The sequence below is a fragment of the Biomphalaria glabrata genome, chromosome 9 (genome assembly GCF_947242115.1).
Source record: "Biomphalaria glabrata chromosome 9, xgBioGlab47.1, whole genome shotgun sequence".
Classification (NCBI taxonomy): domain Eukaryota; kingdom Metazoa; phylum Mollusca; class Gastropoda; family Planorbidae; genus Biomphalaria; species Biomphalaria glabrata.
This window is the reverse complement of record NC_074719.1, coordinates 12036398-12060279: the sequence shown is the minus strand read 5'-3', so window position 1 is coordinate 12060279 and position 23882 is coordinate 12036398. Positions and strand designations below refer to the sequence as shown.

The window sequence follows — 23882 nt, the reverse complement described above, 5'->3', positions numbered from 1 at the left end:
CTAAGACTGTGGAGCGAGAAGGAAGTCTCAATCTTATTGCATCAGGCTGAACCTGTATCATGTTACTATAGGCTGGACTAGATCTATTTCATTCCTGGTACTATATTTATTTTGTACTTTACATTGGAGTTGTAGTACAATAAAGACATGACATGGTGATGTTTCAATGTTAGTTTTATATTCGTCCATCCCCTGGTGTCCAGGGAGAGCCAATGATAAAAAAGCAACCCCCAACTGACCAAAGCCCATAATGATGTTCCTCTCAAAGAGCTCTTCCCCTCCTCTCCGTGTATCAATATTTGGCCGTGCTTTGAATACGCTTCTTTACGCTGCATGCTGGGACAATTGCATTTCTTCCCTTCACGCTGGCCTCGTTTCTTTTTAGTTACATCAGCGGTTCCCGAAATGAGGACTGCAGTGACATTGAATCATAGAATAGACAACCCTCTTGCAATAGAACTGTAATTTCGCTACATTAACATTAATGACAAATGTGTATGGAACCTTCCTAACATGTGTTCCCAGCAGCGGATCTAAGTATGTGGAGACCAATGGGCAGAATTGTTGTGGAGGCCCCTACACTTTTTCGAAAGCTTGAATAAAAACAAAATCCACTTAATAATACTCGGTCAGACTATATTAACGCCAGCCGTTGATCGTGAAACATGAAAAGGGCCAAGATGCCTGTGTGTAGTCGCTCAGTGAACTCTTTATGTTGTATCTGTTCTATTTATTTGTATGTTTCTGTTGTGTTGTCTGTATATGAGGAGAGAGTCCTTGTAATCACAACACATTTCCATAAGGATCAATGAAGCAGTCTTAGTCTTACTAATATCTAAAGTCTTGCCGTATTATCAAAGAAATAGAGTACTTGTAAATCAAATTTAATTTTCTTTTGTTTAAAAAAAATATTATTTTTTAATATACATATACATATTTTAGTAACAGAACATGTACATTTTAGGGTTGTAGTAAATGTGGAGTTTATTACCAGCACATTATATGCGGACATTTTTTAATCCCCATAGTGTTGCCAACTGTAAGATTTAAAGGATGTTCGGTAAAAAATGCGAAAAAAAAAATGTTTTGCTGACCCGTCGAAATATGAGTTTTTTTCTCGATTGTGGTGGCCCCTTTCTTGTGGTGGCCCCTTTCTTGTGGTGGCCCCTTGCACTTCTTTCATTCCAGCCCTGTGAGTTCCGATTCACGTGTTTATATAATGTATTAGGCGTAGTTTTGTAAACTGTAGGATAACTTTATCAGTCCGTTTGAATAGTGATGCTCGATTAGTCTCAGCAAACAAAGCCAATAATTGGTTGAGGATGTCATGTGCCACAAAGATATTGGATGCTCAGAAAGCATTTTCGAATATCTCATTGAACAGATTATCTCCGCTGATTTGAATCTTTTTCCTTCCTGAATCACTCTTTGAAGCGGTTTCAACTCGGTCATACAATCATTTCATTTGTGTGCGTGTTTCCTCATTGTTTTGATGACCTGTGAACTTCATTGTTTATTTCTCTTGGACTATCGATCACTCAATGATAAAAAACGACTAGTAGCTAGAGCATATTGATTATTTTTAAATTACAAAATGGTGTTCTTGTAGGTAGCTGAATGAATGAAATTAGCCTAAAATTCGATAAATTGGCGTCAGGGTAATAAATGTAACTTTTATGAGTTGAACCTAAATGCTTAAAAGGCTATAAATGCAATGAGTCAACATGAGTTCGGTCGTCATTAAAGCAGACTTGTTGACACCATTACGACATTCAGTTGTATTAGGTGGAGAGCCTCGTTTAGCTTTCCTTGTCTTTCTAGACTTATTGTTTTGATCAAGTTGACATTCATTTGGGTTCCTTTGAGATGTTTATTGTTTGGTCTAGTTCGTTTAGAAAGATATTAAGATGTTTATTACTATTCAAAGAAAGCTGGTTTGAGTACGTTTGTAGTTCATAGCATGATTACCTTTTTATTTATAATGGTTTAGATATGATGGTTTAGATAGATAGATATATTTAAATATGGTCAGTATAACCAGCAGTTTAAAACAAAACATTGATCAAACTATTTGTAGTGTTATTAATAACTGGGTTAGCTTATAATGACTCTGGAGGCAAGTGTGTGTGCATGGTGTTTAATACAATGACGTGTCAGATGTAATTAACTGGAACTACTTTTTTACAATAGGTGTGACAGACCCAAATATAATTTTATTTACGCTTATCTGTATTATAATGAATATAGACCTTTACTCTACCGTTGCTATTTATTGTAACACAATAGGTTTCATTGGTCTTGTATTTGAAAAGAACATTCTAAAAAAGATTTCAAGATGTTGAATATTATTAAAAAATAAAACAAAGTGCCAACATCATTCTATCATCACAAAGACAAGTCACCAATTACAGAACATAGAAAAAGTATCAAACGTATCCATTTACACAAAATCAATACCATATCTCTAAAGAAATCCAGTATTCTATATAGGATTACACAAAATCAATACCATATCTCTAAAGAAATCCAGTACTCTATATACAATTACACAATATCAATACCATATCGCTAAAGAAATCCAGTATTCTATATACAATTACACAATATCAATACCATATCTCTAAAGAAATCCAGTGTTCTATATAGGATTACACAATATCAATACCATATCTCTAAAGAAATCCAGTGTTCTATATAGGATTACACAATTTTAATACCATATCTCTAACTAAATCCAGTATTCTAGTCTAAAAGACGGTGCGCAAAAATGTTAAAGGACGTATATTTATTTATTTTACTCTTTTAAGAATAAATGCGGTAAAATCCACTGGCGTAAGTGTGTTCAAAATATAAAAAAAAAAAAAAAAGACGCAAGCCAAATCGAATTTAAGATGATTATATTTCGATTATATTTTGAAAAATTATATCTGTCAAACCAGAGTTTTTCCTGTGTAGTCAATTAACTATTTTTCCCCAAAGGCATACATAAACTGTCAAATACTTTAGGAAAATCTTAGAGCTGTTTTCGAGAACTTTCAACGTCTAGGTTTCAGGTTTTTTGCTGATTCCTGAACCCATGAAGGAATTATAAAGAACGCTTCCTGTGAGGCTCATTGTGCACTGTGTGTAGAGGGCTCGTGTGGACGGAAAGCCCCACGTGACAGGCCGGGTCGTAGGCTCGTTATCACTTGTTATAGGGATTGGCGTCTAATTCCTACAATAATGACATTGTTTGCGTGATTCTTCACAGATTTCATGGTCTAAATGCTGTCGCCCGGTTGGTCAGTGCCCCCTCGTCCATGAGAACTATATAGTTTCAAGTAGCCCGATAGGCAGCCTATAGTGTTGGTTCCAGGAGCCGAGTAGACTGCAGACAAAAAATTGACTTAATTATTTAATAAACGTGTGGGCGGGCAATTAACTGGTAATGGTCAGAACCAGGCAACGCGTCTACTTTCTCCCGTGGTTTCCACACGTAGACTGGAGATGTGGGATTTTGTGTATTGCTTTGACAGAACAGGACAAATTATGTTAAGAAATCATTATGTTTGGGCTGACAAACAGTGCTGGATTTACCTAGAGGCGACATTAGCTGTTTGTTGATTTTAAGCTATTTGAAGAAACAGTCTTATGTTGATGACAAGGGGCCCCCAAATAGCTTAGTGCCTTATGAAGTCTAAATCCGGCCCTGCTTTCAGATGTATGTGATTGGTAACAGACAACCATTTTGAGGACCTGAGTTGCTAATTCATTGGTAGTCGATAAACATCGGGGGGGGGGGGGTACAGTTGATAGTCTGCCATTGAGATTCTATCCAAGGCGAAAGATGAAGGAATGGAGAAAAAGGTCAACAGATCTTCTGTGGTGCCCCGACGGTCCAACAGACTGAGATAGGTGAAGGTGATTTGATGTTGCTACATTAAAATATGGCTACCTTGAAGTCCTCGTTGTTGTCCGTCGTTCGTGTCAGAAATAACATCACTAATGTGTGTACACCTCCACAATTGTGTCTTGTGAATGTACTTAGCGTTCACTTATACTCAATAGTAGTCGATATATATATATATATAAGGGCTGGTGAGGGTTAGAGAGTAGTACAAGTAGTAGAGGGAAGGCATCCTTGTGACCAGAGCCATCTGTTGGGTCATTGGAGACCATCTGTTGTCTCTGCCTGCATTGTTGATTTGCGTATATAGAGACATGACCTTCGGAAGTTTGTCCTTTGTACGACCAAGTTTCAGATCTAGATCATACCGCATAACTAGATCCTATCTATGTTGTCTGATAATCTAGTTGGTTCTGAATTAGGTTTCTTTGTGCTGCAAGTGTTCCGTTCTGTGAGATGGCGAGGTGGGGTTCATATACAGATAGACTAGCAGAGGATATTGTAGAGTCGCATTGTAGAAGCTCAAATGTTGCATTTTTTCTTTGTTGAGGAGTTCATAGAATGACATGCACTATTGACAGGTGCTTGGGTTCCATGAAGTACAGTATAGAGGAGTTGTCTTTGTTTGTTTAGTACCATGTTTCTTCACCTTGACTAATTATCTGAACCTCCAACATGAGAACGAGAGAACGAAGGTTTATACGTTTATATATGCAAGTTCCCCCACACACACAATCCTGTCGTTAACAGACATGCATGCAGTTAGTTTTCTTCTTTACAAACTTTGACATAATCAAAAATGTGAGTATCTGTTAAGTCACAATGGTTTATAGAGGCAAAACTGTGTGTCTTTAAGGATGATCCATCTCAGTTATACCTATTTATCTCATTTGTTTTATCGGGCAGTGTGTCAAGAGTGCTACTCTCCATTACTTTCTATCTCACCCATTTATTATTCTTGTCTCTTTTTTTCCCCTCAAGTATTTTCATTTATTTCTATATTATTTATTATTAATTTTTTACAATTGCTCTTCTCTTTGAGTTTAGGAGAACAAAGGGAAGCCACTGTGTTTCCAATGTAACTAAAACTAAAATAACAGCAGGATGTTCAGGTTTTTTTTGTAAAGACAAACTGAAAATCAATAAAGCCAACACCAGGAGTTTTTCAAACTCAATTAAGGGAGGACATCCCTCTCTAACTTAGCCTCAATGACTAATGACAGTGTCTCGAAAAGTATACTTTGTGAGGCATTGTGCCATAATAGTGATGCTTTCTGGTGCTTTCCTTGGAATAATGAACCAGAGCCTTACACTATGAAAGACATTTGATGGTCCCTGCTGCGTTACCTTTAAATCTTGATTACATTCTCTGTTTATTTGTTGTTGTTTGTTTTGCTTTTTTGCTTGTTTCTATGTTGTTTTCTTAATATAAAGTTGCTAGTGTCAATTTTAGTGTTTACTTTGTACAGTCATGCCAGATCTTCCATTTTTAAATGACACATTCGGCAATATTGGCAGATTGGATTGTGGTTCAATTCAATTGATTGCCTATCATCTTCTGATCTGTGACTGTAGTTTACAAGCATGACTATAAAGTTTACCCACTTGTATAAATGTTTCACTAAATATACAACTTGTTATGAAAAGTGAATGCACTGCTCTGAACTGCTGCTACTTTATATTTAGAAGTTTAACACAATCTGATGTGCTTTGACAATAATGTTTTGTATCCATCTCTCCTTGCAGATGCTGACAGCTTGAGAGCGTTGACTGATGAAGAACTGGTGGATGAAATCTCACAGAAACTATTAAGAGAGTCACAAAAAGACAAAAGTATACCACAGCCAGGTGAGGAACAGAGAGAGTAGCAGTTTTAAAATCATATTTTAGTTACTTCACAGAAAAAGCAAAAAAGAAAATCCCATGGGGTTCAGGATTATTGGTGGATTTGGGTTTTTTTATATCTAAAAAAAAAAACAAAATCTGTGAACCTATTTTAATGTTTATTATTAATTTATTAGTAGTTAAAAGTTAGGCAATCCATCACTCATCAGTGACACCTATTTGTTTTCAAAAAAAGGACTGATAATACCAGGATATATTGTGTCTTGTAGATCTTCCATTTTGTTGTAGTCTTCATATCAACTTACCTTGTGAGTTACTTTGTGAGGGCATTTCTTTGTTTCCCTTACTGATAGAGACAAGCAAATCTAGTGTATTAGGACAGCAGCTGGTTCTTTTGTTAGGTTTTAATTTATTCTTTTTAATTCAGAAAACAAAGTAGAAAGAGCAGTTGTTGTTTTTTCCACAAGACATTGTCTTTTTTTTTAACATTCCAAAGATTAGAAATTATTGCAGAATTTAATTGGCACCATATTTCTTGCTGTGACTGTATAATTGGCTACATCTGACTTGATAGTTATACCCACATTGACATTAATTTCTATGTATTAATCCATTATCTTACCATTGTATTAAATGTTTTTTTCTAAAGACAATAAAATGCTAGACTTATCTGACAGTTGAGGCCAAAATATATAAATGCATCTAGAAATAGCCTAGTTTGTTGTATTTTTATCACACCTTCCATCTTTAGCTTAGAAATTATCAAAAGATAAGTGTTTTCTTTAAAAAAAAATAATATGGTCAAACTACACATTAAAATATCCAGCCATATATTTTAGTTTTCCATTTCATAAGATCTTCCTAAAATTTACAACTTCTCTGAGATAAATACAAATTGATGACAAATAACAAAAGAAACATAAACTAAATGATCCAGCTGCTATACAACAATGGCCAGCTGTTTTATAAAAGAGCTAATCTTTTTGTTTTAGACAGTTTGATGCTGAGTTTGTTTCATCCTAATATTTTGTGTACACATATCTGTTGAAAAGGATTAGTCCTATCTGGCAAGTTTACACACAACTTGAACTAAAACTACAATCAACCAAAAAAAATTCTCTTTGAAGACAAAGGCTGCTTTTACTAAAGAAAAAATCTGACAAACAATAAGCAGATGAGCTTGGTTTTGTTGTATAATCTGGGTTGCTAGCAGAGGTTCTAAATACTTCATTTTTACTATGTCCTCATGTAATTCAAGTGAAAGTATGTTTGACTCCAATTTCTGTAATGAATGAAAGCTTCTAAATATTTCTGTGTAAAATGTATTGTATTATTTATAAGAGGGTGTCTGGATTCTGCTGGGACTAAAGCATTTGATAGCCAAAATGTAAAGCAGAAAGATATTGTCATGCCATTTGTATCTAGAATCTAGTAGACTCTAGTGACTATGCAATAATTTACTGAATAAGATGATGGAGGAAGTAGGAAGATGGAGAGTAGGGTGAAAAGACATCAGAACAACATACTTTTTACTTTTGGATGGGTGGGGTGATGTAGTGGGAGAATGTCATTGTGACTATCTGAAGCTTTAAATAAAATAAGTAAACTTATCTTTATCTTATTTTACTTATAAAATACAGACATTACTTCAAAAAAGAAGATGATTGCGTCCTACGCGTCATGCATTTAGTCATGCATATTAACCAATGACTTAAATTCTGCCAAGTCACTTGTTTTCCTGGCTAGCTCAGGCAACCCATTCCATGCTCTAGTAGCACTAGGAAAGAAGGAGCACTTGTACAAATTTGTCCTAGCATATGGAACGAGATATGTGCCTTAATCTTTGTGTCTTTCTGAGTATTTTATTAATTAGATTTTGTTTTTGCATTTGAAGATTATGGTTCAGTGTTTTATGTATAATTGCTACTTTACTTTTGAGTCTTCTATCCTGAAGGCTTTCTAAATTTAGTGATTACCAAAGTCAAATGGGAATATTTGTTTGTTATGAATCTCACTGCTCTATTTTGTGTCTGTTCCAGTTTCTTAATGGTTTTTTTTGAGTTAAGGGGTCCCAAACAGAGGATGCATATTCTATTATTGGCCTAACCAAGGTTAAATAACATTTTAGTTTTATGTTCTTATTTGATTTATAGAAATTTCTTTTAATAAAGCCTAATGCTTTGTTGATTTTTTTTATAGTTTCATCAATATGGGAATTCCATGACAGTTATTCATTTATTATAACAACTAGGTATTATGCATTTTTATTCAGTAAGAACAATGTCACTGTTAATGGTATCAAAATAGATACTTCAATCTCTCTACTCATTTGTTGTAATTGGGTCACATAGTTTAAAAGCTACTTATTCGAGTTTAACCTTTATTCATAACAGTTCTAGTTATGTAGGGTAGGCCTACAGAGAAAAATCGACTACTTATTGACTAGCCTTTGACCACAATAACCCCACTAAAGATAACTGCTGTAGGTGGCAGATGTTAAATGTAGGTTATAGCTTTATCTATTCTTCAGTACAGAACATGGTAGACAACTCTAGTTTTACTTTTATGAACATTATTGTCTCTCTTGATATTAATTATATTTTTTAACCTCCTTAGTAGTGCTTTTATTATGGATTTTATGTAGACAAAAAAAAAGTAACAAAAAATATCAAAAAGTTTATATTCTTCATTTAAATTTATTCATTTGATCAATTCCTTTTTTTTTTTTAAATAATGTGGGAAAACATATTGTTACTCTTCTATCAATACTCCAGACTCTCTATTTAGAGTCCCACTCTGTAAGTTGGTAATGTGACTAACACTCAAAGTAGGTATATAAAAGTAGAACTATTTAGCATAATTATTTACATTTAAAAATATTTATTTCATTCATTTGTAGTTGTCTTAGAAATAAAAAATTCTGGAGCTTCAGATGGACTCAATCTAGAAGGACAGAATCTCGCCGAGAACAGTGTAGTTATTACAACACAGAAATCTGTTACTCAAAAACCTTTAGAAACTGGCGTGGCTGGAGAAACAGCGCTGCACAGCAGTAAACAGGATGAAGATAAGGAGAAGAAATCAAGTTCCATATTTGACCCAGAGGATAAAAATTTTATTAGTAAGTAGGATCACAATATATGTAAACTAATGAAGCATTCTTTTTAGGTTAATGTAAGATTATCAATAATAACATTGCATATTATAATAAAAGATTAAACTATCACATAGTATTACCTAGTCTCTGAAATGCTACTTTTGCTGCTAATTCATCTGCTGAATCACAACAAGATATTGTTTTCTTAAGTGTAGACAAAAGAGCTACCACCCAACGTAAAGAACTTGACAACTTTGATTCAAATAACTTGACAAATACTGTACAAATGGCAACTCAAAGCATTGTAATGTTTAACCACAGTTGTGTACTACAATGAACTGGTACTGGGCTTGTACTCCACTGCATTCCATTGACTGGACTGTACTAATATTGGGTCTGACAAGCACTTTTGGAAAGGATTGAAATTCAATGGGCATGTTGCCAGTCCATTCTAGATGACCATGTTCATCTCACAGGTCATCTCTGTATGGACTGTTAAAACTGGGTCATTCCTGAGGGATCGTCAACTTGACCTCTTCTCCTGTATTGTCCACCTGATCTACAATATCCATAAGGAAAAGTAATTATTTTTAATGTGACTGCAGATTTAAACCTGTTTAAAATATATACCTTAATAATAATAAAAATAACCCTTACTATCCACGAGGAAATTTATCTTACAATTTTTGCATTACAAAAATAATTAGGCTTGTTTAAATGAGTACCTGTATTTGTAAATCTATTTGAATTTTTACCAGTAAATTTAGGTCTATTTAAATAAGTAGACTTATTTCAATGTACTCCTGTTCATTTAGGCCCATTATTTTTTATTTTAATAAAGGTTAAAAGTGGAAATAAAATGCTTCCAAAAAAAAAGAAATATTAATTTAGTTTTCATTTCTTTGTGTCTGTGTTTTATCTCTTTCCAGTTATCATAGCAGTTGCTGTATCCACTGGTTTTATTGGGCTTATGTTTGCTGGTGTATGTTATTACAAGTAAGTCACCAGGTTTTAACATTTCTTTTTTTTTTTTTTTACCAACAGTTTATTCCGAATGAAAATATACTGTAACGTCTGTCAGGCAACTCCACTCTGTCAGGCAACTCAACGCCATGAGAACTATGACAATACAAGTTTAATAAGCTGATTCTGAAACAAGGCAAATATCAACAACCATAAATCATCACACACTTTCCCTTTACCTTTCACTTTCCATTCATGTAGTCTCTTTATAGTGCACTGGTGCCAGCAGCCATAGACCCACCCACTGCAGAACAGGGTTCTTACAATACTTCAAAGCAATAATACATAAAACACTGAACTATAATTTACAACTACAATAACAAAACCTAATAAAAATACTCAAAGAAATACAAAAGAAAAAGGATCATTCCATATGCTAGGACTAATTCCTACTAGTGCTCTTTCTTACCTAGAGCCATTAGAGCATAAAATGGGTTGCCTGAGTCAGCCAGGAAAACCCACAACTTAGCAGAGTTGAAGTCTCTGATTAACATGCATGGATACCTGTAGTATGTAACTATCTTCTCTTTTGACATAACATTTGTAATATAAGATAAGAATCCTTGTCAAAATTACTAAGCAAGCACTGAATAAAAAACAAGTTTGGTAATGAGATTAAATTTATACACTCTGTATTCTCACATAATTATTTAAAATATTTTGTATTTTTGTCTTGCTGTTAGCGAGGTTGAAACTTTTTGTTGAAGAAAAAAATACCTTCAAAGAAAAATTTATTTTCTTGTTGAGAAAACAAAGTCAAAACATTTCAGTTTTTTCCATCTAATTATATTCACATCAACACACCTGACCGATTCAGACTTTTGACTGCTGAACTAATTGAGCGTACTTTGCAGTTTTCCTTAGATTTTTTTTTATCATGACTTTTTTCTACCACAATGTGCCTTATAATAAAAGAAGGCAAATAGGTTTCTTTGAACTGGTATTGAACAGCATCAGTAATTTATTGTTATCAATTATTACAGCTTGTTAGTATTGTTGTTGGAACTACATAGTAGTATTTAACACGGTTTACATGTAATGTAAATATTCAATATCACTATATAAGGCACCATATATGTTCTTGTGACTATTGAATGTCACTATTTAGGTCACCATACAACATTTTACACTAATACTATAGAAGTGGACATATAATTTATTACTGTGGATATTGACTATCACTATAGAAGTGGACATATAATGTGTTACTGTGGATATTGAATATCACTATAGAAGTGTTGACATGTGTTTCTGTGGATTATTAAAAACTCTGCGCAATGTTTGTAAAGTATGTGGTGTACACCAGCAGAAGTCCAAGTCTGACACTGGCACAGCTCCATTATTAAAAGAGGATGAGAACCTCTTGGAACCAAAACTCATTTATGGTTACAGTCATTCTGACAGCAGGTGTGATCTTGGTCAATATATTTTATTGAGTATATTGTAGGAAGTAATCAAAGTAAATCTAAGCTTATGATAATTAACCATTTCAAAGGTGTTGGATTTCTTGGTTTATTGAGTCAATTAATAAATGCAGCTACAAATAGGCTGATTGCTTATAGTTTTATTCAATTTTTGCAAATTTTTACTACTGCATACTTTTTATTCAGAATGTAATGATAAACAAACTTTTCTACATTCTATCAAATGTCATCAAATATCCCTATTTAGTAGACAGCTTAGGAAGGTGGAGTGTGCTAGGTACATTGAAATCTGTACCTGGCCAGTTTTTAATATTTGGTACCCTGTTGTTATTCTAAGGTAAAGAGTTTTGTCGGAATGGTTTTCTGTTCTATCCCTATTCTATCCCTTTATTAAACACTAGTTGACCCAGGGCATAGCCTACGCCACTATTTTACAGAGCGGACCTTAGGGCCCGCACTTTCATAGGACCTGCCAGTACCTGGCCAGTTTTTAACATTTGGTACCCTGTTGTTATTCTAAGGTAAAGAGTTTTATCAGAATGGTTTTCTGTTCTATCCCTATTCTATCCCTTTATTAAACACTAGTTGACCCAGGGCATAGCATTTGCCGCTATTTTGCAGAGCCGACCTTAGGGCCCGCGCTAATTCTAGGTGTAAATTATTAAATTAAAGCATTTTATAGCTTATAACAGATTTCCTGTGGCCTCCTGATTTACCAGGAGCTCCTGGAAATCTCCTGAAATCGCAGAATATACTAAAAAGTCCTGAAAATGTCAGGAAATTATTAAAATCTTTTGAAAACTCATACAAATCTCCTGAAATATATAGACAAAAATTGTCATTTTGAGGTGTCATTCAATATTGAAAAAAGTGGCATTATGCAATACACATAATTGTGGAATGTGGGGAAAGAAGCTTCAAACTAATGAAGAATTACTTTAGGTCAACAATTCTCGTAGAAAGATTGAAACATTTGGTAATTCTTGCTATTGAGCGTGATCTATGTAGGAAATAGAATTTTTATGATATACTGTATGACTTTGTATGCACTTAGTTACACTCGTTTGTAATGTTCCAGAACTGTGGAACTAGTTTACTAGTTGTTATCCTTGAGACTGCTGTCAAATTACAGTCAGTCAACATCAACCTTTGATTACACTTGTTCTAGTTTCCACAAAAAAAATGTTTGTTCACAAATGTATGTTTACCCAAATAATGTGAAATTTTAGCACAAAGTGTGGAAATACAGCTTCTGGCACCCATTAAACTCCTGTGGAAGAGCTGAATGGAACTTCTCTTTCAGGTCATAATTTGCATCGAATTATGTTCTTTGGAGCTGAATCAGTATCAGCGTTTAATGGTGAGCTGATGGTATTGAAAACTCGTTCTTGGCGTCTTCAAATTTGCTTTTATAAATTCCATAATTAAGGAATCTAAAATAAGTCTTGTACTTTTAACCATTTCACTGGCAATAGTTTCACAGTTCAGCTATTTTCACTTGCTTGCCTGGAGAAATTGGAAAGCCTTGTTTGAAAAGATTTAACTTGCACTTACATTGCATATTTAAAAAACTCAGTGCAATAGATGCCATGAAAACATGAAATCTCTGTCTTCCACTCTTCATTAGAAATATTGGTAACAAAGTCACAGTCAATGTCCTTCAAGGAACATACAAATTTCTTCCTTGAGATTTTATATTCTTCTCATTACTTTGCCCATGCTAAGCCTACGGATACATCGGAATATTTTGTTTCTAAATCTTCAAGTACTTGTCGGAACTGCCTGTGGTTAAGACTCCTAGCTCTGATAACTGTGGTCACAATATTGTATGGGTCAATAATATGATATTTTATTCAGCTTTGTGCAAACCTTCCTGTTTAGAGTTTATGGTTGGCATATTCTTTAAAACAACAAAAAAAAAAAAAAAAAAAAAAGGGGTTTTCTTAGTCAAAGCTTGAGCTCCTTCAGTTGTTACACTTTGTCATCTTGTTCCAAGCATACCCAACACTCAACACAGTTCTTCATAGCATTGAATAAATACTGGCCTGAGTCTGTGACTAAGACTGAGTGTATTGAAGTATAGCTTAATCTTTGTTTACTTGAAACTTTTTATAATGAGACAGTTTCAATAATTTATAGAGATATTTTAATATATTTGCATATTTATATGTCTATATTGTGGGCACATCTTTTTTTTTGTAGGTGTCTGCGGGCCGCAGACTCTCCGGCACTCCGCATGTGGCCCGTGGGCCATAATTTGCGCACCCCTGGTCTATATGTTGATTCACACTCATTGGGTTGTAGCTCCAGACAGCTAGTCCAACGAAACTGTTGTAGCATATTATAGTTTAAATGCAGAACACAAATAAAACTTGAACAAACGTCTTGTTAAACAAAAATGAGAATAATTGTGAGGGATATAGACATCTTTGACTTCAATGTAGTTGTGTGTAGCAACACAAATAATAGTAATACCTTGAATAATCTCCACTAATGACCGCTCACATGAAACTACTCATCTTTGGCTTGTACTCCAGCATCTACTTTCACTAAGCTATTTATAACCTCACTTCTGATGGACTTATGGTTAAATCAGAACTATTTATCTGTCTTAATTTTACTCCTGTTTGCATCAGAAACATGCACACACACACACACTGTATAACAATGTACCTATTAGAATTTCAAATAAAACATCAGCTTTTTAAAATGAAATATACTGCATTATGTAGCGTTTTTTAATTATAAGTATCAACAAGTGCTATAACTGTTGTTTTTATTTTGTTTATATTTACTTAAATGCATTAAAAGGCTCAACAAATGAAGCAGTTAAAGAATATCAAGATATGCTGGTTGTTAGGGATTTGGGAAGAAATGGTGAACAAATGTCTGAATCAACTAGGTTCTAATGTTTGTTGTGTAGTTCTACTAGTTTAAGTAAGCAAGGGCATCTACTTTAATTTATTGTGATTGTGTATGATAAAGACTCTACTTTGTATGTCAAGGAAACCAAACACATTTTATACATATTTTCTCAAGCTAAAAAAAAAAAGTAAAGTTCCCCTTTCAGACCTTGCAGTCTATAGGGCAGATGATGTAAAGGTCATCTGTTTCTGTGGCCTTCGGTTTACGAGGGTGTCATGTGGCCAGTACAACGACCAACCGCCTTTACTTTTCCCCAACTAATGTCAGGTGCCCATTAGGGCTGGGTGGACTCAGAGGCGTCGAAAGATCCCGAAATTAAAAATATCAGTCTTCATCAGGATTTGAACCCGGGACCCCGGTTCGGAAGTCAAGCGCGTTACCGCTCCGCCACCGCTCCACCTTTCTCAAGCTAAGCTAAATTCATATTTTCAAGTTGCATGTTTCTGTCAATTAGTTGAAATTTTTTTGCATTAGTTGGAGAGCTCTCACAAAGGCCACGTGACAAATATAAAAACCATTAATGAAGACAGGTGCAGAAGACGGAGAGAAAACTTAAATAGACGGACAGTGGCATTGTCTGTACAAGATGGGGGAAAATATGCAGGTCGCAATAGAGTTTTGCATAGTCATGTGAAACACTGCACTCAACCTTAATGTTTAGAATTTTAGACATTGCCATTTATTCATTAGGTGCAATAGGAAGGTTTTTTCTAATGATCAAAATTTTTCTAGCATTTTTAGTACATGATTTTAACACTTTAATTACACACCTTAATCCAAGAGCTTTTTATTTTTTCCACTACAAAAAGTAATATCTGCACCTCATTGATCTTCAGTGTGGCACTTGTTGGGTTTCAGAGCATCTATTTCATGATATTCATTGCGTAACATCTATTTCATAACATCTATTTCTGTTTTTATGTGAATCTCTAAAAATTTGTAGACTAATTGTGTGTGTGTGTTTGCAGTGTTTTTTTTACTAATTGCAAACTTTTACACAGGCAGATGTTTTTTTAGATTGCTATCAAATGGGAGCACTGATTTTAAAAAAAATCTTTAACAAATAAAAGTACTATTTTTTTTTATGCAAGGGGACAAAACTCATTGTGGTATTTTCTTTTTTAAAAAATCAATTGGTTATTTCCCTTTTAAACAGTTTTATTGGGGGGGTTTTTAACAGTATATGGTATGTATTTCTGTGTATATGTGCGTCTATGTGTATTTTTTTTTTTTCAGCTAATGTTTTCTACGTTTCCGACTTGTATTTGTTTTTAAATTTTGAAAGGTCTCATGACTTACTTTGAATAAATCTGACTAAAAAATCTCGGTGTGATTTCATGAGATGTGATAGAAGATATTGATTGCCCTCTACCATCCATCTGGTTCACAATAGAACTAAGCTATGAAGTAATGTCTTGTCCACTGCAACATCTGGCCAATCAATAAGGCTAACTAACACAATACATTGCCTTTTTTCAGACATTCTACACCTCTGCTCTTTTCGATTTCGGTGACTTTGTGTTTGTAGAATAATTTTTGGTATTGTTAGCATTTCAGATAGATCTAGTTCTATCTATTTAGGTAACATGTTTGTAGGTTACACTAGTAGAAGTGGTATTTGCTTCCAATAGTTTCATTTTGTGTCCCAAAGATTCAAGTAGTTAAAATAATGCTTTGTTGTCTAGGTTAACTAGATCTAGATCTTTATTTATAGATAATTCCTTATCTTGAAAATGTACTTTATTTTGGTAAAGATTGTTATCTGATTATAATCGGCCTAGTATAAGCATTATTTTAAATTTAAAAAAACTTAAGACATTTGGCTGTACAATGTCTTTTAAGGAGCCTGTTCTTTTTAAAATCTGTTTCAGATCCTGGTAAGCTTGCATTGTTTTATCTTGCCTTCATTTTGAACTTTTCCAGCAACTTTGTTTTGTTTTCGGCTTGTATTGGTTGCATGTTTAAGTGAATGCCTCAAACCATCCTGACTGATTCCTTGCTGGACTAAATACAAGAGACTCTTATTATCTGGTAGAGATCTAGTTGAAGTTACTGTCTTGTTTATTTGACACTGAATGCACAATGGCAATCTTTATTGAAGTAAATGTCTCTCGTATAATAGAATTTGAACGTTTTGAGAGGTAAGTTCTTCAATTGAAGATATCTCAAATAGAAGATAATTGAAGATATCTCTAATAGAAGATAATTAGTTTTCAATTTCGAATAAATACTTTGGATATAGCTGGAAGATCTAACTAACTTAGAAAAGGTTTATAATTGCAACAAAAAAAGTTTTTTTAATGCTTTAATAGTTTAGCATTTTCATATGAACAAGCCTTCAACAAGCACTCTAATTATCTCATAAGCTTTATGTTACCTTGCGTTTTACATGTCTCAGTTGTAATGATTGGTTTTAGCAGATTCTTTGTCCATACGCAAACTTCTTAATGAATATAGCGCATAAGAAAATATTTTACAAGTTGAAATAGGTTGTTTTTTTTTCTTGAATAAATCCAACAAGATTCATCACATAACAGAAGTATAATGACATGAAACAGATAAGCTAAATTAGTATAATTAATAAAACGAAACAACTGAATCGGTTTATGAAATTGAGCCTCAACACTCTGCTAGCATTCCATTCCTTTTGAAAGTATTTTCACAAACACTGACCCATCCTACATGTTTTGAATGGGATGTTACAAGCTCATTTGTTCCCTTTCTTAACACTGTAAGAATGTACTAGTCATGCTAGCTGCCTTTTTTTTTTTGTGGTAATTAAGGTTTCAGTTTAGGCCACTGTGCAGAATGTACTCATGAACATGACACTCCATTTTTTTTTTATATATAGATATATACCTTGCCTTCTAAGATTTAGAATTATGACCTCTGAAAAATGTGTGAGTGTGTGCTGTGCTGTTATTCATTAATAAGTTGAAATTGTGTTTTGTACCTTGGAGAGTGAAACAGGTTCATTTAAAGTTTTTTCTTGTTCTGTTTTTATTTCTAGCAATGTTTCAAGGACTGATTGCTACTTGTCCCTTGGCGTGCTTGTGTTGATAGATTGACATTATTTGCTTTCAAATTAGACTGACAAATTTAGTTTTCATTTGATAGATTTTAATCTAAACATGTTTCTTTATCTGGAAGAATATTTGAATTATTGTCTTTTGTAAAAGATTCAAATGTAGTCTGGCCAGCATGGAACTGTGAGGATTGATGTACATTAAAATTTATCTTATGTGATATATGATTTAAAAAAATATTCAATGACAATGTTGATGTGATGACAGGTCAATAGTCCAACTAAACTCCTAAATAAACTTGAAAATTTCTTTTTTAAACTTAGTTGTTGTTGACAAATATACACAGCTTTCAACTTAAATGAAGATGTATATAGAAGCAAAATGATTACAATTACAAGATATCCAGCATTTTAAACACGCTATTTTTTCTCACTTTAAAACTACATTAAACACATTTTTCTTTCACTTGTCTCTGACGTTAAAAGAACTTACATTGTTTGTTCACTCACTTGTATTCTCTACACTGCAATGATTGTCATCATGGTTACATCAAGATCTATTCAGCCAATACAAACATGGACACTCACTCATCATCTTCACCTGACTTCTCTAGGGATCTTGTTTAATAATAATTATATCTTTTCTACCTATGCGAAAGTGTGTCTAACAAGTTGTGCATTACACATAACTATAGCTAACAAAATATACATTCCAGTTTCACTTGAACATTACATGTGAAGTTTACATGAGATAGTTGAATTGTATTTAATGATTGGATTGTCAGTGGAACAATGAAGTTTATATGTCTGTTTTTACTTTTTGTATACCTCATAATTCATTTAGTATTTCAATGTTGTTGTTTTGGGGTTGTTGTTCTGTTTTAAATGTTGTTTTTATACTTTATTTTTTTCATAGGACAACTATTTTAAATGTAGCTGTATTATATGTATTTTAAATGCTATAGTTATTTAAAAAATTAGATCATGTTAAAATGTTAAAGTACTCATATGAATGTCTATTTCATTTTTTTTCCTCAAAGGTTCAGGAAGAGTGCCAAAGCAGCTTGTGATGTTGAATATCCTGCGTATGGAGTTACAGGACCAACAAAGGAGAGAATTCCTTCTCCTGGGGACAGAAAACTTGCACAGAGTGCCCAGATGTATCACTATCAACATCAGAAGCAGCAGATGATAGCCATGGAAAAGTAGGATTTTGTTTTGTTTTGTAAACATTCTGTTTTGACTTTTACTTTGAGCTTGAAACCCAAGAAGTGTGCTCTAACTTTTTTTGTTCACTATTATTTTCTACTATGAAATGAGTGAGATTAACTAAGTTAGTTACTTTTGCATTTGAGCATTTGATTTTTTTTTTTAGTCATATAATTATCCTTTGTTGTTGCTTCTATGGATATAGTTCAGAAAATAAATTTTAAAAAAATTCTATTTTTTTTTTAAAGAAGACTCATTTTGACTTTGTTGTAAAGCCCTATGATGAGATTTTAAAAAATATTACCCTTTTTTTTTAAGTCACTAAAAAATGAATCAGTCAAATATTTATTTAGTCTATAGAGCATTAAAAAAAATGTATGTATGAAACATTGCATTATCATTATAAAAATTTAAAATATTTAGCAGGAAGCATCTGTCACTTTTTTCTTATTTTTATATAACTGCCAACTATCTTTCAGAGCAAATGGTGACATGAAGCATGACGCCTCAGATGATGACTCAGAGGAAGACAATGTAGAGGGAGACTACACAGTGTATGAATGTCCAGGTTTAGCACCGGTAATAATAAAACTTTGACTTGGGAAATATTCATTTAGTATTTTTAATGTTTGCTCAAGATCATATATAAATAAAATTAAGTCGTCAGAGGAAGAGCTAGACAGGAAAACTAACATACCCTTAATGCGTAGGACGTAGTTATCTTTTGTTGGAAGTAACAAGTAACATTTACTAATATAAACATAATGTAGTACATGACTGATAAGAAAGCAGTAGTTTAGAAAAAAGTTGAGACTGCATTGAAACATTTGGACAAAATGAAAGCAGTTTGTCTATATGCAGTTCAACACCTGGTAGCTCATTGAATAAAAAAATCAAGCTATTTCACTATCAAGACTTTCTCAATTTAAATCAAATATTTAAAAATTAATTTTAACATTTAAAATGTATGGAAACCATTTTACTTTACCATAGAAAATTGTATGTAAACCCCTAAGTAGGTAAGTTCTTTTCTTCAGTCAAAAAATAAAGTCCAACCTATTACCAAGATTTCAACTCCAGATCCTCGCTACAGAGGCCATTGCATTATTGCTATTTATATGTTTTGGGTGTTCCTTCAGATTTAAAGATTATTCCATCGAATTTCAAAAACTTCCCATAGAACAGTCTCAGGTATAGAGATGGGCAGAGTTGAGATTAGTTACTTACTGTACTCTACCAGTTCTTAGCATCTGGCGAAACAGAAATATCTAGTTCCAAATGTATGTTTTCTTAATGAAAATATTGGTTATAGTATGATACTTGACTGTAGAAATATAGTTTGATGTCATCAACAAGTAAGGTTACTAGTATGTGTTCAATGATTTTGTTCTGATTTCCAGACAGGAGAAATGGAGGTGAAGAATCCACTTTTCCGAGGAGATGAGACGCCTGTGACACCTGGCCAGGATATAACAGGACAACCTCATGGTCATGAACAGTTACCAGTAGACAAAGAGAATCAGTGATAGTCCTCCCCTCTCTCTCCCAGGCTGGCATTCTCCACATTTGCCCTCATTTCTTCCTCCTGGTTTTGGGTCAAAAGGTAGAAACTAGTGAAGTCAAAGTGTTAGTTCATACTTACCTACCCTGTCATTGAACATTGCAATTTGATTTCATTTTTTGATAACAACAAATGTATAAAGGAAAAAAAAAAACATGAATTAAAATAGATGCCATTATCTGGCATTCAAAAAAAAAAGTTTTAGTATTTTTCAAATGTCTTGTTTTTATTTTCTTATGACATTGTTGTATAGGGCTGTGTTGTATTGATTTGTGACAGTTTTGTGACATCAAATAAACCACTTCTGTGAGTAATGTGAATTTTAATGTCAGTAGTTTGTTGAAGATCTTAAGTTCTAAACATTTCTGTTTGCTATAGATTTAATCCCCAGTCAAATGTGAGTCATCTTTATCAGTTACTTGTATTTTTATACTCTACATTGTGGCTTAGTCTCCCAGAACTTTATAGCTATTTACAGAACTTGTCAATGCAGCCCTTCAATTATTGTTTTGATAACTTTGAATTATGCCAGTTAACAATACTTAACTTTTAAAACATTTTTTTTTATGTTATAGATATTTTTTATATATTTTTTTTTTAACTAATGCTTTTTATTTAGTCAAAATATTGGAATTTTTTTTTTTGGTTTATATTTGGGATATCTGGGTCATTGTTTCTTCTTTTGTTGCTCGACAACTTTGATCTGCGACTTCATCTTATCCCAGTGACATAGTGTCCATGACATTATTTTTCAGATTTTTTTATTAAATCTTACATTGAAATGAAACATTTCTTTGGGACCAAATGAAAATATTTTTTCACACTACACAGGAAAAAAAATGCATTTTCTTCTGTTTGAAATATCTAGTCTTATAAAAAATTTTTCCTTGTATTTTATTTTGTATCAATTGATATTGTTTATCTTTACTGAAATTTTTTGTGATACTTTTTTTTCTGGATTAGTTACCAAACTTTCAGTATCATTGTGTCTTGGCATGGATTCAAGGAATTTTATCTTGATAAGAGGCCAGGTTTTAGGAAAGACATTTACATCCTGCCTAATTAGGTCGTAGGAGATTTTTTGTTTTGTTTTAAAGCTTGTTGATTGTTTTCAATTTGTTATTTCCATTTCATTCCTGTTGAAGTGATAACTTTTGGCCATTCTATTTTATGTTTAGGAAAAAATATTTCTTTAAGAAATTTTTGGCACGAACAGATAACCCACTGGTTGTGATTTTTATATTTGTTCTCAAAATTTTTCTGATTCGAAAAACTTGCTCAAGATTTTCACCTCAGTTTGTTTTTACAAGTGGAATCTATTTATATCTTTTTCTTTCCGTTGAGACGACCTTTATACACACACATTTATTTACTTCCCAGACAAATACTTTGTATTTATTCTCCCTCCTTAAAACTCTTAATGATCTTTTATTTTTTGTTCTATTCCTCATATAATTCATATTATTTTTTGTTTTTCTTTCATTTGCTCTTAAGTTCTCCCAACTTAAAAAGTCCATACTTTTAACTTGTGACTTCCATTTGGTGATAGGGTGTTATATCTTGTATAGAAAATTGTAGACCAATCATTGTTGTACGATTGGTCGACAATGTTTTAGCTCATCAACTGTGATTTAAAATATTCATTCAAAATTTGTGGTAAATTGTATTGATGTATTTTTTTAAATAGTTTTTTTGTTCTGGCATCAGATCACTCAGACTATCTGCATACACCCCATTCATTGGTATCATTTTGTTTTCATGTTTTTCAATTACTGGATTGTATTAGATTCAGTTCTCATTGTTTTTTTGTTTTTTTTCAGTTTTGAATTAGCTAATATACTCTGGTACAATGTGGGTTTTCATTTTCTTGCTCTGTCAATTGCCAGCTTAATTCACTTATATATTTTATCAGTAATTAGTAACTTTCCAAGTTATACTCAAAAACTTTACTCAAGTCATTTTTTGTTTTACATATACCCATAATTAATGGCAATTTAAATTATATATATTTATACATTTACATTTTCTGAATACAATAATTCTTATATATTCTTCTTAAATGACCAACCTTTTTTTTTATTGTTGCATGAGTTTCAAATTAACATTAATCCCATGCTAGTGGAGAGCTTCACATTTGTTGAGTTGAAATGTCCATTTTGTATCATTTGTGACAAAAGTCGTATTGCTGCATTTAATAATGTGTACAAAAGTAGGGCTTTAAGTATTACTGATGACTTCAGTCACATTCTACTTGAGTATATTGACGCTATTTCATTTGTTGAGGGTTTCACACGTCATGATCTGTCTCCATTACCATATTGTACATAATCTGTAGCAACACATTGTACTGTGATGTCATGCCTCTTGGGTTCAATGTTGTGATTACCATGCGTAGAATTGGTTTGTCCCTGTCTGTGTTGATGTTTTACTTTCTCTATGTAGTCTCCTCATGGGAACATTTGAAACAGAAAAATATAAACAAAGGTTCTAAGTTCAAACTATCATTACAGGCTATTATTTGTTTCAATGCTGGGTAGGAAGAAATAAAATATAATTTAAGTTCAATAAATGGTTCAGATTTTTTCGCTGCAGTATACAAGTTTTGTTCATTTTTTTAATGATTTTGTACTATCTAGAGAAATTGTATCATCTGTGTGTTCCTGTTTTATAAGAGTTTGAGTCTTTGTCTTATTTCCTTGTTAGAAAATTTAAAACCAAAATGTGTTTCTATTTTATATTAATCAAATTTAAAATTGAGAAACAAATGAAAGTCTAAGACAAAACTTTAAATCCATAAAACATCAGTCTTATTTAAGTTAATATATCAATACAGCCAATAAGCAAAGATACCAACATAGTCAAAGCTGCTATATTATCAGAGTACAAAAAAAATTGTCATAGATCCAGTTTCAACAGAATTCTGCTTTTATTGTGCCACAATTGTCAGACTATTATTTAATTTTTTTAAAGTTATGAACTACAGCTCTATGATAGGATTGAAAAAGGAAAAAGGGAGGTGTTTTTGATTTTTCATAGGAAACAAAGAAAAAAGATTCTATACATTTGTTTAAATTTCTAACGGTAAAAGCTACTTGGATGAAATCTTTCAGGAATGATCCAACTACTGTGCTCTTTATTAAAACAGGTACCAAAGTTTATTTTTTAGAGAAATCTCTGTCTATTGTTTGGTGAAACTGTCTTACTGTCCAGTGATTATTGTTTATTTCTCTATGTTTATTAAATATTAGTTGATTTAAAAACACAAAACAGAAAATTTTCTTTCATATTGCTATGGAATAAAAAAAAAATTAGGCTTCCAAGACAACAGTCTTGTCAGTTAATATGGTTGAATAAGATGGCAGTGATATGTATATTATCAAACAAAACATTGCATTTAATTTTCCAAATATTACAATATTCTTTTATTGATTTTTAAGCTCCACAAAATTTTTTGTTTAAACATATTTGTCTATTTTTTTTCCTGGCTGAAAAATTGAGCCTTGAAATCATCTGTAAATTAAATCCCTGTACATATAGCCCACTGCCACAGTTTGTTTTTATATTTCAGTAATGGACTTAAAGTATCTATTAGTTTCTATTCAGGCATGTCTTCTTTTACCCTTCATTTCAGGTATTTTATTTGTAAGTACGATTCCAGTCATGTTTTAATCAAGTGTTTGCTAAACATTTTTTGGGTCATTTATTTTCTAATGTTGAAATTAGTGACAGCAATATGAAATAAAATTTCCAAACTTCATTGAAGTGTTTTCTAAATTACATTTTAAACATATTATGTGTTAGAAGATTCATTTCATTTATGTGGTCCTCATTGATGTTTTTTTTTTAAAAGCAATACTACAAGGCTTTTCTACAAGTCACAGAGATCA

At 32.7% G+C, this 23882-nt stretch overlaps 1 protein-coding gene across 1 annotated transcript in view; it reads left to right on the top strand.

Annotated features, from left to right (window-relative positions):
- The window catches only part of LOC106078862 (neural proliferation differentiation and control protein 1-like), a 51020-nt gene extending 27268 nt beyond the window's left edge, over positions 1-23752 (top strand). The window contains exons 2-7 of the mRNA XM_056041879.1: positions 5633-5734; positions 8631-8852; positions 9758-9824; positions 18266-18430; positions 18914-19013; positions 19835-23752. Coding sequence (XP_055897854.1) covers positions 5633-5734; positions 8631-8852; positions 9758-9824; positions 18266-18430; positions 18914-19013; positions 19835-19960 — 782 coding nt within the window. The 3' untranslated portion in view covers positions 19961-23752. The remainder of the gene's footprint in view (positions 1-5632; positions 5735-8630; positions 8853-9757; positions 9825-18265; positions 18431-18913; positions 19014-19834) is intronic.
- The last annotated feature ends 130 nt before the right edge of the window (positions 23753-23882 follow it).